Raw genomic sequence first — 20,019 nt, forward strand, 5'->3', positions numbered from 1 at the left:
ATGTACGATTTACGACGACATTTGTCAGACGTGCCACGGCGTAGACTGACCACACTCACTGAAGAACATACAATACATAGTTCCGTAGTGCGGTGACCATTCCAAGATCAATTTCTCCACATCAGTTCGTTACTCTACAAACGAGCAAGCCAGTGCAAGTTTTCACGTTTTAAAATGCTAACAATTTTTTTAACTGAAAACATTTTCTGCAGTTATGTGTAAATGAAAAAAATTTTAATCCCAAAATTAAAATATTAAATCTGAAAGAAAATTATCTTCTCCCATTGCGTCGTTTCCGCGTAGTGGTTACAGTAAATGCGCGTAATGCACGTTTCCGTTTTCATTACCATTTATTGCGCATTACTGTGTTTTATGAGACATATTTTAGTTACTCGAAAAGAAAATAATAACTACTGTTCTTAGGTCACATTATGTACTTAGGAAACGGTACGCACAACAAATCCATGTACAAATGTTGAAGAAAACATTTTTTGGGGGCGTTTTTAAAGTATTATTTTATGGCGTGCGCTGACCTTTATGGCGGGCCCTATGATATCATAGGGCTCGGTATTGCAGTCCTCGGAGTCGGTCGGCTTCTGCTTCTTATCGCAGCTGGACGAGACCACCACGCTGTCGTTCTTCAGGCAGATAATGTACCGCCGCTTCGATCCACTGCCGCATTTTGCGAGCACTAAAAATCGCAAATAAAATAGAAAAACTAATAAAACAAAAATATAATAATAGAAAAGGTATCTTATAGAAAATGAACAGAAAAACAAAACAGATAACGACTGTAAAAACAGAAACATAAATACTGATAAAACATAGGGAAGTTATAAAAGAGAACATAGGGAAGAAAACTTTAAGTATGTAAAATGTGTATAACATAAAATAAGGAGGAAAACAAAAAAGAGGTAAATCTGCAAAGGTCAGGCCTCAGAGCAAAGAAATCTCACGAGGCTAATCTGCAGTAGTACAAGTTTAATTAAAACACGCTTAATTAAACACGTGTTACCTCCTACCTTAAAAAATCAACGCAAGTTAATAGCTTTTAGTTCTAAAATCTGGTAAGAGGCAAGTTTCAGATACAGTATGATAGGAAATGACCTGCAGACCAATGCCGTTACACTACAACTCCTTCGTATGTACCGTATAAAGCCATTTTAAGTCAACAACGCATCTGTAGTAATCTTTAAGGGCGAGTAATTAAGCACTAATAAATTCGTATGGAAATAAAAATGATGGAAACGTTCACATGAAAACAATAAAAACGCCGGCAACTGGTATACGAGTAGAGAAGCTGATATTTAGCTAAAAATTAAAAACAACCTTCAAAATTACCGCCACATAAAAACATTACCGGAAACCGGGGGAAACGTACGAACTTGGGAATTAGAAAGCGGTTAATCGTTCGGAAAAAAATAAGCAAAACTGCCAAATTGCAATTAATACCTACTTTGCTACATTCCGTGGAGAACCACATGGCGTCGCAGGGCGGCGCATTGGCGCAGGCATCCGACAGTTCCGGCTTCTTGGCCGACGCGCACATGGACAACGGGTAGACCGTGCCGTTCTCGGAGGTGCACACGGCGCGACGGGTCCGGCTGCGCTGACCGCAATAATAAAAATTAATCAAAATAAAACAAGAAAGACACAAGTGAAATTAAAAAAATTTAAAATAAACAAATAACAAAGTGCCAATTTGATAATAAAAATCGAAAAAATTAATTAACAATTCTATTCTATTCTGCTTTATATTTCTGAACGAATAATTCTGCATTTTTCAAAATTATTCCTGTAGGAATCACGCATCAGCCGTACTTCTGCAGAATTAAAAAAAATTCTAACTGAAACCGACGGTGTACAGAATTACAAGAAAAGGACTTTCGCACATATAAAAACGGATAACAATTCTGATTACAGATAAAAAATCTGGCATAAAAGTAGGGCGCTCAAAACGAGCATCGCATGCATGCGTACAATGCGGGGCAGGGATCGTCGACATTGCACTGCCGACTGGGCTGTGGTTTGACCAGCGCGTCGCATAATTCATCGTCCACCGGTTCGTAGTCGCTGGTGCGGACACACACCACCGGCCGACTCTGTCGTCCGCCGCCGCAGCTGGAGCTGCAGGGCCCGTAGCCCAGTGCAACATGCAATCCCTATGGGAAGCCGGCTTGGGGCCTGAGAGCACAGACCCATGCGACCCCCGTGCAGGGATAGCTAGGACGCCGTTTCCGGCCCACAGGTTCTGGTGCCGAATAGGTTTCACACAGGCCTACCGAAGTGGGACTGCAGCCCAGAGAACGTTCTGGTCTGTTCTGGGGCAGCCCAGGCAAGTTGTATGCCTATAATGCACTATTTGTTTATGCTTTGCGCTGTCCGGATCTTGAACATGAAACAAGTTCGTTCAAAAAAATAACACTATTATTACTCTTGCAATCCGTAAATGTTATTTGAGTATTTCGTTAACATTAGGTGACTCCAGAACCGTGATAGGCATACATGCGCGTACGCTTGCATGTACATACAGTATATATACGTTATTTACGTACACTTTATCGATCGCGCATTCTTCTATGATGCACTCGATCAAACTCAGTAGTTAAATTCCAGAACTTAAATAATATTATTTTCTACTACTTGCGGCGACCGGCACATTTCTAACGAATAATTGTGGAGCGAAATCGATATATTTTCAATATAATACTGCCGGATATTTCAAAAATTTATATGCCAATAAGTTTTTACCTGTCTGTTTCTATGCTTATTGTATATGCCTTTTGCGAAAAAAACAATTTGATCTGGTTTTAATTTTTTTAATTGCACAAACATCGCCGTCCGTGGTGGAAAGTATAACAGTGTTCGGTCTTCAGGTGACGCAAAGCGCTTTTTCTAGCATTACTGGCATACTTTGCAATTGGAAATACCGTCAGACAGTGTTTACTAATAATCTCCGAATCTGTTTGCAGCAAATGTTCGTCCATGTTCTGCTCAAAATATAACGAAAAAATTTTGGCAATAAATTTCTGTCATAATGAACTGTGTATTTCTACATAGACCGATAGACGTACTGTATTCAGTGTATTGTATAGTATTACGCCATGGTGTTACACTGTACCAATGTGCCTACTATATATGTGGTAGAGCTGTTCAGGCTGCCACTCTTACGCGCAAACTGAAGTGGAGATATGTAAAACCGCAGCGTGGGATAATACACGTGCGCAGAACTGTATCGTGGGAAGACTCTGCTAGCTGTGTATACGCATTAGGCAAACCTCCAGCGAGGGAAGAGGCACGGAAAGCAGACGCATTGTTTTTGCGTATGAATGTTATACTGAATGTGCGTAGCAATACGTACGCAGACCTGCAGCGCGATATCCGGTGCAAATAACGTACGGAGCAGCGCGTCAGAGAGCGTGCCTCTCACATGCATATAGACTACTCTAGTAGTCTGTGTGAGCACTGAGCACATGCATCCATATGGTGTATCAGTTTTATGTATGTAAAAGAATTGTCAGTTGAATGTAAGAAAATTTTCTCAAAATCAAAATATTTCCCAAATCTGCGCTAGTCTACTGGTTTTTGGACGCGAAACCACGTTGTGGCACCGTTGATCACCACCGTTTGCGCAAATGGGAGTTATTCCAGATGGAGCTGGAGGAGGGAAATGCATGTGAGGCATTGTGGTCTAAAGGGAATTGGAACCCTTGTATTATTCTACGCTTTGACGAAAGTAAGTCTTCTCTTGAATAAGTTTTCCACAAAATATATATGGTTAGTGTAAATATCACAGACTATAAATTGAATATTTGTATACAGCTAGAGACGCCTAAGCACTGGAGAATCGATACTTGGCGAACCAGAGCGACATCGACCGCGAGGATTCCAACGGTCGCGATGCAGCGCAGAATGTGGCCCTGAAGTGCGGTGTTACACTCTACGATATGCAAAAAAAGTATATTGACTCGCTGGCTCGGCCTCTAAAAGCTGGAGCGAGAGGCAGGAATGCAACGGTGCCCAAGGAACCTGCCACGAACTCACAGCGGACAGCCCCAACGCCTGCACTCGCACCCGCCTCGACACGTCTGCCAGCCACGCCACCCCTGCTCGTTCCAGCGGCCCCTGTTATCCGAGTGCCCGATGCTGCTACTCCGTCTAGCGTTGCGGTTCTACCATTCACTGATGTTATAAGCCAAATACTAATTTTGGGCAATTTTGTATTTTTTCTCTTTTTGCCGTATGCCTGATTTTCTTGCCTTCCAGTTGATATCCAGATGATTTTTAAATCTCTAGTCTGTCAATTCTCGTACACATTGAAGTCAACTTATTTTTGCACTTTTTTGTTCTAGCCGAATTAAAGCGATTAAAATTTGTTATTTCAATTAAACGTTAATTAGATCGCTATAAACCGGTGTAATTTGTCTTGCACACTTAAAGTGAAAAAACGAAAATAATATGTAAGCAACAATTAATTAAGCTGACGCGCCCGGCCGTTACCAGAAAAATCTGCTAATTCAGGCCCAGGTGGAGCCAGCACAGGCACCGGAAGTGAATGCCCCTGGCCTGATTGCCACTGTGTGCAGGCCTATCCCATGCCTGACAGGCCTGTACGTTTGGGGCATATCAGGCCTGAACACTTGGTCTTCCGGTGAGTTTCTGGTCATGGTCGGGTCACACAAAACGGCCGGTGTTCGTGTTGCACTGGGAGGAGCGCGCCAGCCAGGCGAAGCTCAGCGGGCGCACGTCCTTGGCGCTGTTGGGCGCGTAGAATTCGTACAACACACCCGGGTTGGCTTCCTGATGCAACATCTACGAAAAACCCCAAATCTGGTAATTTTCGGGTTATTCTTAATCGAAGCGTTTTACCTTTTATGTTAACGAATTTCCATTTTTTAGTACTTTCCACACAATTTACTGTGATTTTTACATGACAACTGCATGTTACATTATGTTAAGGAGTCATGCATTGTATCCGAAATAATTGAGTTAACTTCAGATGCTTTCTTAGCTATAAGGAAAACGAAAAAATATTCGTTAGATCCTCTTAATAATTCATTTAAATCTGAACGCTGACACATGCGTAGCTTCCATGTCAAATAGTGGATAAGCGCCTTTTGGAGTGCCAGTACACTACGTCTCATCCAATGATTGCGATAGTGTTGCAATCAGGGTCCAACGGTTGACCAGGCTCGGCGCGCAGCTCATGCGAACCCGCGGAAATGAAAGCGGGATCTACGCTGCAACTCAAAGAAGCGTCAGGATAAATATGGAAACGAGATGACAGGGAAGAATGATGCACGTCCGCCCTCAACGAGGGGTTCCGGCTCGTAGGGCGACGGGGTGGGCGCGGGATAGAGATCGATGGGTGGTTGTTCTCCTACAAATAAAACAGACTTTAGATTAAGGTGTTTAAACTGAATCATGCATGATAATGTTGGGAAAATAATCTAGTTTAACTGTGTTAATTTTCCAATGGTCAGTAATTCAAATAATTGATGCTCCTGCTATTTTACTTGCTCCATGGTTAGTTTGGGATTTCCTTGTTCTTATTTCCGCTCTTTCTAATTCTCCTTCTATACTTCTCGTATATTCACTGATGGAGTTATTTCCAAGCAAACATTTTAGAAATCTATACAAAGTTATGTTTTAACGATGTCTGGGCCGTAGTTTGCGTTATATTGCCGAGTTCGACGGGCGTCATGCAGGTCGTGCCGCAGCCGTTATTACAGCACTTCTAGTATTCTACTGCATCCGTACGTGGCACTCAATCCGTACCGCGTGCCGGTTCGCACGAGCCCGGCGAAATATCCCCCGGAGATGGGCAAGTGCATACTTTCTCCACTTAGTTCGCGTAGCCGTACGGGTACTGGATGTCGTAGGTGCGGGCTCAGCATCCCACGCCAACTGTAATTAGCGATACAGATTTTGTTTCAAAAAACAAGAGAAACGCATTCCAAATATCAAGCAGCCAAGTCGGAAATATATTATCCCATGTTATTCCCAGTCTCGGTACAGACTGGAGACTATTAAACTGAAAACACTAAGCATATATTCGTGGGCATCGTAGTGCAATGGCAACGCAGCTCAATTATGCCAGTGGCAGCGGTTTGTAGACAATGTAATTCGATAGTATTAGTTAAGGTGTATTAACTAATACTCAAAAAATAATTTATATTTTTACTCATAACTGACTTTATGACTATTAGTTGGGGTTTTAGCATCTCAAGATCTTTCGGATGGAAAATACGCTCTACAACATTTTCTACCCAAAGCGATAATCTCCGTTAAGTAAAATTCAACACTTACACTGTGCAGAAGCCTTCGCACTGTTCCAATATATGGAAATGGTTCTGGTTGCCGCCACATCCGGTGTTTGTACTGTAGCCGCCCGCACAAGTTGCCCCACAGAGTGAGGTATACGGATGTTTGGCCTCACATTGCTCGCTGTTCAGCGCAGTGTGTGCAGGGAGAAGGCAGCGGCCGGATCTGCCAATGGAGCAACTTGTGCGGGCGGCTACAGTAAACGACAAGCATTTTCCCTGAGAAATGTCGTAGTAATTACGCGATTGCCGCTCGTCGCACGCTCCCGCATCCACCGGCATACAGCAGATGGCTGTTCAATACAAACACAAACATGGACAAATAAACATCGTGCACTGAGAAATATCATAGCGTTAAACCGACTAACGCCCGCATATTTCAAATAAAAATGCTGAAGACAAATTATAAATTCAACAATAGTAAGGTATCTCCGTGGACCGATAACCAAGTACTAAAACCAGTTTTGCCCGTTACTGCACAAATGAAGTGGAGAAGTTTAGCGGGTTGATGTAGTGCAATGGCAATAAAAAAGGGCGATCTGAAAAAGTTCAAGGTCGAAATATTAAATGCTACGGCATCATCACAGTCAATAAAAACTTAAAAAAACTAAAGTTTTTTTGGTATTTCCGAGCACAAAATCGAAAGAAAAAATCGGGAACAACATTTATACATGGCAGAGCGGAAAAAACTCCCGTTTCTTACCGAGACAGGTATTCTGGTGGCTCTCGAAGCGGTTCTCGTTGCCCAGACAGCCGCCGTAATGGAAAGGCAGCACTCACGGACGTACAAGGCGTAGCATCCTCAAATTTTGGTGGCCGGGGCCGTGCACCGTCGGGAGGTGGCACATCGCCGCCCCGGAGGGCCGGATACATTCCGCCTGCCATTTCGGCTCTGCATCAAACAAGACAAACAAATTACAGTTCCTAATTTGTTTAATTTACGAAAAAAATTCCAGAAAATCTTCTTTTCTATAACGTTATTTTTTATCTCATTAACGTCGTTCTTGTTAAGTAAAAGTTAAAAGCGGGCAAATAGTTTTGAACAGAATGAAAAAATCAACTCCATATTCGAAAAGTGTTCGGAAAGGCAATTCAAACCGAAATTAGCACATGGAATTATATCGTCGTTATTAAATGAATCCATTTCCAGTCATTTAGTGGCTTCGTCTCCTTAGACATCCATTACACTACGTTTAAGCGATAATACTGCTCAAAAGCCGCAAGACGATTACAGCCGATGCAAGTTTTGAAAAAGAGCTTACAAAAAAAATCAAAAACCTGATTAAAATACCACTTTATAAAATTTAGCTGATTAGTGATTACTAAAATACATAACTTCTGCTTTTAATTTAATTATAAAATTTCGAATTTTTAAGCGTAAAGTTAAATTATGTTTAATTAAATTTAAACGCAGAAAAATTTAAATTGATAGGCTACGTTAAAACAAAGTTTACAAAAAATTGCAAACGCTTACGCGGTTGTCGTTTGCCTTCGCATCCGCCGTACCAGAAGCGCGTACAGTCACCGTAATCAAAGTCATAATGCCATTTGATGCTGTAATTGCGGCAGGGACCTTGTTCCGAGTACATTTCACAATCTATCGGCAACCACACAGAACAGAAACAAAGTCAGCAACAATCCCAATTCCCAATCTTCCAACATCAGCGGTAAGCGATCACGTAAGTTTCCTGACCCAACGTCTGCATCGTGAACGGATTTTCTGGGTTATCTGGCAACTTTTTCGCTGCACTTTTCAAAGCATGTATGCGTATTGAGAGAATGAATAAACCAAATGAAAACAGAATAAATAAAAGGAAACTAAAAAAGTTGTAAGTTTGTAACTGAGAAGGACAAGCTGGCCGTGTGTGAACAAATAACAAAATTGTAGTACTGTGGCGCTATCCGGCCTTGCTCGTTATGTAGCCTCGCGAAGCTATTAGTGACAAAGGATCTGGACAGAAAACATTTAACGAATTTTTATTTCGTCAAAATCAAACCTACACCTACATATAGTTTTCCAATATTTATTTCTCAAATGATTCGATTTATTGTATAGCAATTTTCAATAGCTTCGAAATTCCAAATGCGTACATTAATAAAAAAAAACTAAAAATTTTCCCAATAATTAACAGAGATGTTCTACTTTGTTTTAGTTATTGGATATTTGAGTTTCAGCTTAAAAGACATTTGCTGGTATAACTGTGAAATACACCCCTGCTGATTAATAACGATACCAACTTAAGTATATTTCACTGTCAACAATTTTTTCATCGACATGTTCATAACAATAAAATGAACAAACTGGCTGACTTATGATATTATACTATTCAGGAAAACTTTTCGAAATAATCGTGATACGTACTTTGTTTGGGCTGTTTGATGTGCGGGCACTCCTCATAGCCGGGTCCCTGCGCGAAGGTCACCCCGTCGGGACAGCAGCCATGATAACTGTTTGCGCAGTCACTCTCCGGACAGCCTTCGCGTTCCGCGCCCAACGCCACCGTCTGCCCGCCCGCGCAACACCCGAACTCAGTGTGCGCACACTCTCCCTGCGTAACGGCCGGTTTACTGCTCATCGGCTTACGCCCGGCATGGTCCGGTCCGCGGGCCTGCATTTTCCCGTCCGGACAGCACCCGAACTCGGATCCTTCACACATTCCGCTGCCGAGCCCTCCACGGCGACCTCGTAGCTGGCCCTCCTGGTTCGCGCCACTGGCTGCCGTGGTGTTGTCCGAACAACAGCCGAACTGGGAGGCGGCGCAGTCGGTGTCGGTGGCGCTCAGTCCGTCCGCGCCGGCCCCGTCGGCGGTGTCGTTGGTGCGCAGCATGGGTTGGGAGCAGAGTTTGGCCTTGCGGCCGGTGGGCGCCATGGCCAGGTCCTCGCCCAGCGTCCGCGTGTCGTTGTCCGCCGGGGTCATCTCCGTCGTCACCATGTCCGTCTCGTCTAGGTCCTGGGTTAAAAACGCCGACGCTCCCGATGTATTCGATTTACCACACATCCACGATAAAAAAGAAATACTGTTTAATCATTTTTACACTAGCTAAACTAATTTTTACTGTTTTTACACCAGTGCTCGCTTTTCTTGTTGTTGTCCAATACAGAATATCATATTTATTATGGTGGCGTGTTAAACGGCATAAACGATGGGAATGTTATTTACGGACGGTGTGAATTTATTCAGAAAACTTTCCGGTAAAAAAACGACCTTTGATCGATGATTCGGTACATCAAATAACGCCCGGTAAAACAACGAATTTCGTATTAGAGTGGTTCAAATTTTAATTCGAGTTATTCCATTACTTCAGTTCCTAGTCCTACTTGAGTAACCATAAGGCGCAAAGACCATAAGGCGCAAAGTAATTACGCAAAACAATATGTAACAATTTTTGTCTCCTCCCACCGTTTCGACGTTCTGGCTGGCATATAAACTTTCGATTTTTAGTTCAAAACAGATCGCGTTGTGCGATTTTTCCTTGCTCAGTTCTAATACGAGTACTACTTTACTTATTGTTTAAAATCGAGTGTTTCACTTAGAAAAATTACTTGATTTTATTCTAAAATATTTTTATATTACTGCTAAGATAAAATGAAAACTGTTATAATATAATAATAATATATAATAATATAATAATATATATAATAATATAATATAATATAATATATTAAGGAATAATTCATAATAAAATGGTCTACTGAAATAAAATCCCCGCAAATGGGTCACAGCGTGCCTTACCAAACTGTCGGTGGTGTCGGTGGCGTTCGTATCCGTCGCGTTTTAGGTCGAGCGTCCCGTTGTTGTCCATGGGGAACATGGGGACGGATTTCAAGCGGCGTTGTCGCGGCTTACCTCCGGTTGAATCCACACCGTTGGCCGTGGCATTGCAGCCCGCCCCGTAGGGTCCCTCGACCACGGGGGAATTGTCCGGACAGCAGCCGAACTCCGTCTCCGCACTCGCCACCCCGCGCTGCTTCGATCCGCCGCCACATTTTTGGGTGCACTAAAAATCGTAGTAAAAAAAAACGAAAAATATAGAAGCAGGAGGAAGTATACCACAAAAAAATAAACATACTAGAGAAATGCACTTCGGCGTGCATTGACAGACCGGAGCGAGTTCTAAGCGCAACTGGCGCTACTTTGGCGGTATAGCTTCGCATTAGGTATAGTGCGTAATGGGATAACGGAGTAAGTACATCGTAAAAAAATTGGCATGCAAACCCATCCTGCAATGCGACCTTTTTCTCGTAATGCTGACTTCTAAATTTATTGGAAACTGCACTTAACTAAAAAGGTTCGTCTCAAAATAAATATTCACGAAGCATACACTTTATAAAGTACTGTAAATTTTCATGGGTTATTCATCTGCATAATGCGACTTCGGCGAAAGAGGAATGGACGAGCTATAGTTCCGGCAAATTCAGCAGTTTAGTTAGTTAGAAATGCCGAATTATGGAATGATGAACAAAGTGATATGCAACCTTTAAAGTATTGTAAAACTTTAAAGATAACTTTATCGTTTCAAAACAAATTTTAAAGAGGCTGTTGAAGCTACGAGGATACAAGTGCAATTATGGGATTTCACCTTCGAAGGGTTTTTTGTACCTACGCTAGACGGTTAGTCTACATAAAATTCGGTAAACAGAATGTTCATTAACTGCACAATACTTTCGCCATGGCTTTTATGTTGAAATTACATATTACATAAAAATGTTCCAAAATTTGGAATCACGCATAATTATATAAATGATTAATCGTGCTTCCGCAAAGCTTAAAATTAATATATATTTTACCAATGTACCAAAAATATAAAAACGTAAAAAATAAAAAGCTAATAAAATAAATTCAAAAATCGTAAAAATTTTTAAACTGTTCAAAGAACGTACCAAAATGGGAATTTCGCAAAGGTAAAAAGATGCAAATTAAAATTTAAAAATCAAAATTTACAGAAATTAAATGCAAATTAAGATTATAGAGAATGCAAACTAAAATTTGCAAATTAAAATTCAAAGAAATGCAAATCAAAATTTACAGATGAAATTCTGGTGTAAATTTAGACAGTCAAAATTAGCATCGTGCATGCTCTTACAATGCGAGACAGGGATCGACACTGCACTGCCGACTGGCCTGCGGCTTGACCAGCGCGTCGCATAATTCGTCGTCCACCGGTTCGTAGTCGCTGGTGCGGACACACACCACCGGCCGACTCTGTCGTCCGCCGCCGCAGCTGGAGCTGCAGGGCCCGTAGGAGCGGGCCAGCCAGGCGAAACTCAGCGGGCGCACGTCCTTGGCGCTGTTGGGGATGATCAGGAATTCTGCGTACGCTATACAAAAGCAACTATTTCGTGCTATAACCGAGAGAAATCCCAAACAGATAGTGAATAACGAGGAAAGCCTACAGGATTCGGGTACATCGCTGTCATCGTACGTACAGTCCCTCCACGAACTAACGTCAGGATCCATCATTGAAACGAGGTGGCAGGGAAGGAAGACGAACGTCCACCCTCCACAGGGGCTTCCGGTTCGTAGGGCGGTGGTGTGGGTTCTGGATGGTGATAGATGCATATGGGTGGTTATTCTCCTAAAACAAACCAGAATTTAAATTAATGTGTTTAAACCGAGAGATCCTTGATAATGATACGCAAATAATCGGCATTTCACTGTGGTAAATTTTGTATTAACTTGCAAAGGTCATTAATTTAATCCTTAATAATTTAGCTAGTAAACACGGCGTCAATAATTTCGTAATTATTATACCTTCATAAACTCAGATAACCAATACGCCTGACGTTTTACTGGCTTTTTAATTTTTTTAACTTTTCAGTTTCCGTGCAATATTGTTTGATTTTAAGCAATTTTTAACTGTATTTTTCTGCGCGGTATGTAATGGACAAGCTGCTATGGAGATTCCAGTTCATTTTATTACTGTAATTTCCAGTTACATTTCCACGGACGGTGTGAATTTATTCAAAAAAGTGTTCCGGTAAAAACGGCGTACAGTATAATCGGTGATTCGGTACCTCAAATAAATTCCCAGACGTCCCAGACATCAGACCGGTAGAGCATCGAATTTCGTGGTACAGTGGTTCAAAACCCGATTGTATTCTGCCATTAATTTAATACCTACTCGTCTACTCGAGTAACGATTAATCGGGTGGTATTTACGAAAACAACATGTAAACTTTTTGTCCACTCCCATTACTTTTTAACTTTTACTTCAAAATAAATTGACATCTTGCGGTTTTTCCCTGTTATCTCTAGAAATAATTTTTCTTCTAATGCCGATACCTGGTCTGATTACTAGTGTTTATTTAAAATATTTATATATTACCACTGAAACAAAAAAATAATAATATAATAATAAGTAAAAATAGAATAATAATATTACCTACTGAAATAAAATCCCCGCAAACCGGATGCAGTGTGCCTTACCAAGCTGCCGGTGATGTCGGTGGCGTTCGCAATCATCCCGCGCTGAGATCCAGCGTCCCGCTGTTGTCCATGGGGAACATGGGGACGGACTTCAAGCGGCGTTGTCGCGGTTTACTTCCGATGGAGTCGGCGCCGTCCCGTGGCGTTGCAGCCGGCCCGGTAGGGTCCCTCGGCCACGGTGGAGTTGTCCGGACAACACCCGAACTCCGTCTCCGCACACGCCACCCCGCCGTCCTTCTGGGCCGCTCCCGCGCCGGTTGTTGAACCGAGAAATCCCTAGATAATGATAATTCAAATCATATCACCGAAAAAAGTAACAACCATCCAAACAGAAAATGTACAACTGCGGACATTGCTCCATAAGTAAGAATTCATCACAGTGATTAGCCACTGTTAAAATTAATCAACGAATAACATCTATAATCTATGGTCATATGGCCAGCGTTTGGTTAATGCAGTACAGCGTGACAAAATTAAAAAAAAAACGGTAATTGTTACGGATGACAACCCATTGAACTTCATTCGACAACATAACATGTGGAAATAATTTACGATTTAACGACGATAATTGTCAGGCCTGCCGCTCACCACGACGTATACTCGTTCAAAAATAAGGAATTTCGTAGTGAAATGGCTGAGTGACCCTGAATTCGATAAAATTGTTTGTTAAAAATCGTAACAAAAGAGCAAGCGCGTCCAAGCATTCAAATTTTAAAATGAAAATAGTATTTTTAACCCAAAACATCCCCTGAAACTCTTAATAAACTGACAAGAAAAAATTTTCAAACTTGAAAATAAAATATTGATGTGGAAAAGAAATTGCTTTCTCCCGTTCCGTTGTTTCCGCATAGCGATTGAAGCAGGTACAACTTTCATTACCTGTTACTGCGCGTTACAGAAAATTACTATAGATATGTTTTAATTATTCGAAAACACTACAGTACTTATCATCAGGTCATATCATTTAGGAAACGGTACGCTCGATATACGAATATTTCGGGAAAAACCACATCGTCATTTTTAGACGTCCGCTGGCCTTTATCACAGGGATCGGTATTGCTATCCTCGGAGTCAGTCGACTTCTCCTCTTTATCGCAGCTGGACGAATCCAACACGCTGTCGTTCTTCAGACAGATAATGTACCGCCGCTTCGAGCCGTCGCCGCATTTTTGCGTGCACTAAAAACCGTAAGAAAATAGAAAATTATGACAATAAAAATATAAAAACAGACAAAAGTAATAATAGAAAATAAACAGAACAAAAACTGAAAATATTTATAAAATCATTAATCAGATATATAACACAGGAATAAAACATTCGCAAATATACAAAAATTATAAAAACAGAAATATCAAAACTGAAAAAAGCAACAGAAAATCAGCATTAACAGAAAATCAGCAGAAAAAAAAACAGAATAAAAAATAATTCAAAAGAAGAAATATAAAACAGAAATGAAACACGGGGAAATTATATAAAAGCAGAAAAATTACAAGAAAATACATCAATAAAATAAATGTAAAACCACTGCCGCTTATTTATTAAAGTAGGAGCAAAACCACACGCACCGGCATCAAGGGCCCGCTGAACCACCGGCCGTCGCAGGTAAAGTTCTCCTTGCAATTCTGCTTCCCCTCCAGCTTCCTCCCGGCCTCGCACAGATCCGTCGCCACGCGGACCACCTGCGAGGCGTTGCGGTTGTCCACCGTGCCGCAGAAGACTTCGCGCGTCTGCACACCTTCACCGCAAATGGCCGATCGAACACTGCCAACACACAGCAAAATCAAATCAAATCAGCCAGTTCTCTGATTATAAATACGCGTGTATAGTAAATTTTTACAGGTCTGAAACGCAGTGAGGTCACCGAAATGCAATTCAGCTGACAACTATAATAATCTAAAACGTATTCCACATTTTTTTCCAGGAACAAATTCCATTTTATTTCTACAATTCCGAACCGCCATGCAATATACAGAGATCTCTCTATCGTTAGTAGCAGTTAATCTTTTTACGCAAGTTCAATTCACGCTTAAACCCATTTTATTGCAAAGTTTAAATTCCGCTGGATTATGGTTGCAAGTACAGCCTCAAGAATTGATATGGACCAAAGGTCACATATCAACGCCCACGCACTATAACACCTTCCTATGCCAAATGAAGGCCGAAATGCGGATAATGTTCATCAGAAAATTAATCAAAACGCCGGCAATATCATATTGCAGTAAATGACTCTTGCCAAATATGAAAACGAATTCGAAAATTAACGCAATAATAAAAACATTGCCACAAAACATACAAATAGAAACGGGGAAGCCTCAAAATTGTCATATAAAAATCGGAACACCAACTAACAATTAGTACCTACTTTGCTCCGTTCCGTGAAAAACCACATGGCATCGCAGGGCGGCGCATTATCGCAGGCATCGGACAGTTCCGGTTCCTCCGCCGACGCGCACATGGACAACGGGTAGACGGTGCCGTTCTCGGAGGTGCACACGGCGCGACGCGTCCGGCTGCGCTGACCGCATGTATTACACTGTGGCAGTAATAAAACACAAATAATCAAAATAAAAAAACTCTGAAAAATAATAAAAAATTAACAACCAATAAAACACGAATAATACAGTATAGGTAAAGATCCAAACAAAATCAATAAAAACTCAAAGTAATGTTGGAAAATATTCAAACAGTAAAAAACGAATAATGCAGGTGAAGACCCAAAACAACGTTAACTTAATAAAAATTCAAAATAATGTTGGAAAATAACCAAATTGCGTAATGAGGAAACAGAATGATAACACAACACAAACACAGTTATATTAATTTCAATTAATATTTCATTTTATCAGCATATTAATTCTGCAACTGCCACAATGATCCGCCATATGCGTAGACCATTTTCTTAATATCGGTCAAGCTCCTTACATACGTACATACGTACTATGATGCGAATTTTTTTTTACCGTATTTCTATTTATTTCAACCATATTGCGTATTATACAAATTATAGCAACTTGATAAAAAAATTATGATGCAAATTATAGCAACTTGATAAAAAGAAGTGTAAATTAACAAATACCCATACATACAATTTATTTTTGGTTCTCATAAGATTATTCATTGTTAACTGTCAAAACAGGAAATTTTTTATAAGGACAAAAACACGTAAAATTCGATTTCGGAAAACGATTCGATTCTCCATCCGCATAAATTGTTACACCAGATTTTTACTGAGCAATACGATTCACCGAATAATTCAGTGCAAATCCGTTACACTACGTTCCATCGATAAAACCCATAAAATCAATCCGATCTCTCTTCAGAACTGGCATTAGTCGCAAGATAATTAAAGGGAAATTCCGGATAAGCGCTAACCGGTGACCACCCGCCGACCTTCCAATAGGACACTTGAACTGGTCGCAATTCCTCGCCACTTCCAGTTCAGAATGACCGGCCTTGCACTGGGCGTCCGGCACCACGGTGGTGTAGTCGCCCACAACCTGCACGCAGACGACGCTGCGGTACTGCGTGCCGCCGCCGCACGAGGCGCTGCACGCCTCCCACTCGCCCACCTTCCAACTGCAAGCCAACGAAATAATGTTCAGGAATAAAAAGCCAATTTATTCTGCAATTTGTTTTAATTTTTTCCAGTATTTTCACAACATGAAACATTATTTTTGTCGAAATTACTTTTAAAAAAATAAAACAAAAAATTTTCGAATATCCTCATATGGTCATGCACTACCTCCCTTCCCTAAATTTCAAAATTACTTAATTCTAAAAACTGCGTAAAAGCTGAGTATAAATTCTATAATTAAAACCACGCACTGAACTGCTCATAATATTTTCACCATGATTTTTTGCTAAACGTATTCCATGATCTGGCTTTTTCTTCAAATCTCGTATTATTGGTTTAAATGACACGAAAAAATCCATACAAATCCGGATTTAGTCGTGTTTCCACAGAATTTAAAATGAATGATTTTTAAAAACAACAGCATATAAAAATACCAAAAAGTTACGCAAAGATAAATCAATGCCAATTACATAACACAAAAAATTCTGTCGCAAAGCCAGGCAGTTTATAAAATCAGCATCGTGCATGCTCTTACAATGCGGGACACGGATCGACACTGCACTGCCGACTGGCCTGCGGCTTGACCAGCGCATCGCATAATTCGTCTTCCACCGGTTCGTAGTCGATGGTGCGGCACACACCACCGGCCGACTCTGCCGGCCGCCGCCGCAGCTGGAGCTGCAGGGTCCGTAGGAACGCGCCAGCCAGGCGATCGAAACTCAGCGGGCGCACGTCATTGGCGCCGCTGGGCGCGTAGAATTCGTACAACACACCGGGGTTGGCTTCCTGATGCAGCATCTACACAAAAAAAACCTGGATTTTCATTGCCGGATACTTTCTCAAGACTTTCACTGCAATGTTCACAAGACTTCGTTTTTCGCTAAATATTTTGCACAATTTAGTGGAATTTTCAACAGAAAATTGCATATCCGAGTGAAATACCTAGGTCGCGCACCGTATCCAAAATAATCCTGCCAACTTCAAATGCTTCCTTATAAAATGGAAACAGGAAACGGAGGAAAAAATTCTCACATTCGATTAAATTTTTAATCTGCACGATAACAGATGCGTAACTTCCGATTTCAACAAACTCGTACTAACGCCCGTGCACTACGTTACATCTCTAACTGCAGTCTTCGGTTATATTCAGACTGAAAAAAACTACTTAACACAGTTACACAAGCCAGGATCCTCACATACAAGCTACAACCGAAAACTTAACAAATATATATATATAGTGTTAATAGTAACAGATATTTTATTTTGCAAAGTCTCGCAGAACATTTTGCGTGCCCATTTGCAATGGCCAACCGGTTCGGTGGTGGGTCCGCCGTCCGCGGGCCGTGAGAAATTCGGCCGGGGGAAACATGGGGCTCTCACAATAGTAAGTGAAGAGGGTACCCGCGGGCCGCAATGAGCATCTGGCATTTGCCGCTCTCCACCTTGAAGTCCCCGTTCAAAACGTGCTCGCCGCTGATGTTGCGCATGGCCAGGTAGTTCTCCGAGGGACGCCGCTCGCGGATCTGATTGTTGGTCGACCCGCTGCGGATGATCAGGAATTCCGCGTACGCTACAGATACATCCTTATTACGGCCGTAAAGTTAGAGAAATCCTCGAGAAAGAGCAGCATCGACAAAGCGTACAGGATTCGGGAACATCGCTGTCGTCGTACAATCCCTCCATGAACTTGCAGGACGATGCATCGTCGCCACAGGGCGACAGTTGTCCTCTTGCAGCAGGGATCCCAGTCTTTCAAAAAAGCTTATCGCAGCCAACAGACTACGAAATTCAGGAGCTGATTAGTGATTAATCACTGACAAGTTCATTATTTGGAAAGTCAAAGAAAGACTCGCAATTACTTGCTGACTGCCGCAGAATGCTAAACCTAAACCGAAACCAAAGCACCGAAACCCAAACCCAAACCGAAACACAAGTCCCTGCATCGCTGACGCTGTTGCCTAATATTAAGTACATAAACGTCGGTGACGCAAGGATGAGGGATTCCAGCATGGGCAAATTCACAGTCGGATAAAAACCACCAATTTAGGCAGCCAACAGTTAGAATTCAAAACCTTTTCAATAATGCATTTTAGATGATGATGATGATTTTCAATGATGTATTTAATTGAAAAGACAAAGTCTCAAGACAACCGAGTACAAGAAAGAATCACCAAAGAAATCTTAGAAATGAGAAAATCTATTAAAAGCTTACTTAAATGTCAGTCAATCATAAATGAGCTGAAAATTCAGTTCAAAGGATTCGAACAGACAGTTGTCGACAGACAAACCACCGCACACAGTGGTAGACGCTGCGACAGGCTCAGTTGCATTAATGCGTACGGCGGTTTCGTGTTACCGCCATAATATTAAGTAATTATTCGATTCCGTAGTATAGACTGCAGAGTACAGAGTTAACAGACTGTATAATTTCGCCGTGGTCTCAAATCTTAACGAAAGTACGCTTGTCTATCATCAACGTGGGCATCCAAGAATCATTACGACACATTTCCCGCGCACCCTGACGGCCGTGTTGTCGTCAAGGCAGGCGGTGCCGTCGATGGCCTAGGGAGCAATGCTGCCGCTTAAGCTTCCTTTTGTCAGGCCGGCGGCCCGGCATCGCAGCTCACTCGCATTTGTTGCCTCAATTGATGACACCCACCAATCAACGAGGATCAGATGCGATAGCCGCTTTGTTTGGGTGGACTACTGTTTACACCATAATACTCGTATCCGACTACGTAGAAACTTTCGCCGTTCTTTTTGCAGTTACTCGCAATTCACATGTCACTTTCATAAATTGCTGATATCGTTTTTGCTTCGATTATTTGCTTGCTGGTGCATTTGTCGACAGGGTCAGTCGGTATGCTGCGCATGAGTACGTACTGTTCGTGGTAGATATAGCATACAACAGTTACTTCAGACAAATTTGTTCTGAAAAATAATGGAAATTAAATTAATTGCGGTATCAGTAATAAACGTGCAAGCCATCGGTGCTGTTATTACAAATAAACCAGCAGATTTTATTTATAATCATAACGAATAAAATTTATTTAAAGTATACACAGGTAAAAGTACGGTAATTAAGGAGGCAAATATCTACACTCCAAGTAATATTTTATAATCAGACTGGGCAAATTAGTATTACGGCATGCTAGTATATCGAGATGTGCAGGCGCGGACGAAATCCCCGTTGGGCAGGGTCTGCACGGTGCAGGCGGCGTACGCGCAGGCAAAAGGGTCGTTCTCGTAGCCGTACGGGCACTGGATCGAGCAGCTGCGGGCCGGACATCCCACGCCAAATGCAGAACACGGTACGCCGGTACGGTACAGATTTCCTTACATGTACAGCTACTAGCCCAACTCTATTCAAATATCAATCGGGAAATCCGGAATCATATTTATCCTTCTTTATTCGGCTAGGGCAGTCTCCGTACAGTATACAGACAGTTGCACCCATACACTGGCCATGGATTGATGCGCATCGTAGTGTAACGGCATCATCACAGCCTACGTTACGTCAGCCATTTTGTAAACTACTGCTACATTATCCAGAATTCCAGATATCACCCAAGTGCAGTAAATATTGCTTAAGCATAAGTTTTTTTAATTCTTGTAAACAATAAGATAATAAGAAAAGTTGCCAAACCAACATTACGACGTACATCGTGAGGTACAGGTGCCGACAAATACTGTA

The 20,019-nt window shown here is 41.7% G+C and overlaps 3 protein-coding genes across 9 annotated transcripts; all 3 read right to left on the reverse strand.

The window, feature by feature from the left end:
* Positions 1-598: 598 nt before the first annotated feature.
* Positions 599-2,987, reverse strand: LOC129598140 (papilin-like). The gene is made up of 4 exons (XM_055495905.1): positions 2,931-2,987; positions 1,981-2,162; positions 1,457-1,604; positions 599-691 (listed from the first exon to the last, which is right to left on the reverse strand). The coding sequence occupies exons 1-4, from the start codon at positions 2,985-2,987 to the stop codon at positions 641-643; spliced, it is 438 nt and encodes a 145-aa protein (XP_055351880.1). The 3' UTR covers positions 599-640.
* Positions 2,988-6,317: 3,330 nt separating this feature from the next.
* On the reverse strand, positions 6,318-12,991 carry LOC129598129 (papilin-like). 5 transcript variants are annotated; one of them, XM_055495894.1, is made up of 8 exons: positions 12,752-12,991; positions 11,719-11,900; positions 11,409-11,643; positions 10,058-10,322; positions 8,686-9,274; positions 7,798-7,920; positions 7,027-7,215; positions 6,547-6,862 (listed from the first exon to the last, which is right to left on the reverse strand). In XM_055495894.1, exons 5-7 carry the CDS (start codon positions 9,254-9,256, stop codon positions 7,100-7,102), a joined length of 810 nt encoding a protein of 269 aa, XP_055351869.1. In that variant the 5' UTR covers positions 9,257-9,274; positions 10,058-10,322; positions 11,409-11,643; positions 11,719-11,900; positions 12,752-12,991; the 3' UTR covers positions 6,547-6,862; positions 7,027-7,099. The 5 variants fall into 5 exon arrangements, with proteins under 5 accessions (XP_055351865.1, XP_055351868.1, XP_055351866.1 ...); XM_055495890.1 differs by lacking the exons at positions 10,058-10,322; positions 11,409-11,643; positions 11,719-11,900; positions 12,752-12,991 and adding an exon at positions 6,318-6,504 and having other exon boundaries at positions 6,566-6,862; positions 8,686-9,398; XM_055495893.1 differs by lacking the exons at positions 10,058-10,322; positions 11,409-11,643; positions 11,719-11,900; positions 12,752-12,991 and adding an exon at positions 6,334-6,381 and having other exon boundaries at positions 6,799-6,862; positions 8,686-9,398.
* Positions 12,992-13,189: 198 nt separating this feature from the next.
* Positions 13,190-18,516, reverse strand: LOC129598126 (ADAMTS-like protein 4). 3 transcript variants are annotated; one of them, XM_055495883.1, is made up of 8 exons: positions 18,185-18,516; positions 17,969-18,104; positions 17,619-17,895; positions 16,861-17,123; positions 16,124-16,327; positions 15,114-15,284; positions 14,317-14,512; positions 13,190-13,929 (listed from the first exon to the last, which is right to left on the reverse strand). In XM_055495883.1, the coding sequence occupies exons 3-8, from the start codon at positions 17,751-17,753 to the stop codon at positions 13,702-13,704; spliced, it is 1,197 nt and encodes a 398-aa protein (XP_055351858.1). In that variant the 5' UTR covers positions 17,754-17,895; positions 17,969-18,104; positions 18,185-18,516; the 3' UTR covers positions 13,190-13,701. The 3 variants fall into 3 exon arrangements, with proteins under 3 accessions (XP_055351858.1, XP_055351860.1, XP_055351859.1); XM_055495885.1 differs by having other exon boundaries at positions 17,637-17,895; positions 17,969-18,516; XM_055495884.1 differs by having other exon boundaries at positions 17,619-18,516.
* Between the last annotated feature and the right edge of the window lie 1,503 nt (positions 18,517-20,019).

The sequence above is a fragment of the Paramacrobiotus metropolitanus genome, unplaced genomic scaffold (genome assembly GCF_019649055.1).
Source record: "Paramacrobiotus metropolitanus isolate TYO unplaced genomic scaffold, Prichtersi_v1.0 Parri_scaffold0000115, whole genome shotgun sequence".
NCBI lineage: Eukaryota > Metazoa > Tardigrada > Eutardigrada > Parachela > Macrobiotidae > Paramacrobiotus > Paramacrobiotus metropolitanus.

Excerpts from the sequence above, each read along its gene's own strand:
- LOC129598140 (XM_055495905.1), bottom strand. The coding sequence starts at position 2,987 with ATGGACGAACATTTGCTGCAAACAGATTCGGAGATTATTAGTAAACAC. Across the intron at positions 2,163-2,930 it reads TTAGTAAACACTGTCTGACG|GGATTGCATGTTGCACTGGG; the intron begins GTATTTCCAATT and ends GGCTTCCCATAG. Across the intron at positions 1,605-1,980 it reads GACGATCCCTGCCCCGCATT|CCGGACCCGTCGCGCCGTGT; the intron begins GTACGCATGCAT and ends CGGTCAGCGCAG.
- LOC129598129 (XM_055495890.1), bottom strand. The coding sequence starts at position 9,322 with ATGTGTGGTAAATCGAATACATCGGGAGCGTCGGCGTTTTTAACCCAG. Across the intron at positions 7,921-8,685 it reads CATCAAACAGCCCAAACAAA|ATTGTGAAATGTACTCGGAA; the intron begins GTACGTATCACG and ends GGTTGCCGATAG. Across the intron at positions 7,216-7,797 it reads CGAAGGCAAACGACAACCGC|AGCCGAAATGGCAGGCGGAA; the intron begins GTAAGCGTTTGC and ends TGTTTGATGCAG.
- LOC129598126 (XM_055495883.1), bottom strand. The coding sequence starts at position 17,753 with ATGCCAGATGCTCATTGCGGCCCGCGGGTACCCTCTTCACTTACTATT. Across the intron at positions 16,328-16,860 it reads GTCGATCCGTGTCCCGCATT|TTGGAAGGTGGGCGAGTGGG; the intron begins GTAAGAGCATGC and ends GTTGGCTTGCAG. Across the intron at positions 14,513-15,113 it reads TTTTCACGGAACGGAGCAAA|TGTTCGATCGGCCATTTGCG; the intron begins GTAGGTACTAAT and ends GTGTGTTGGCAG.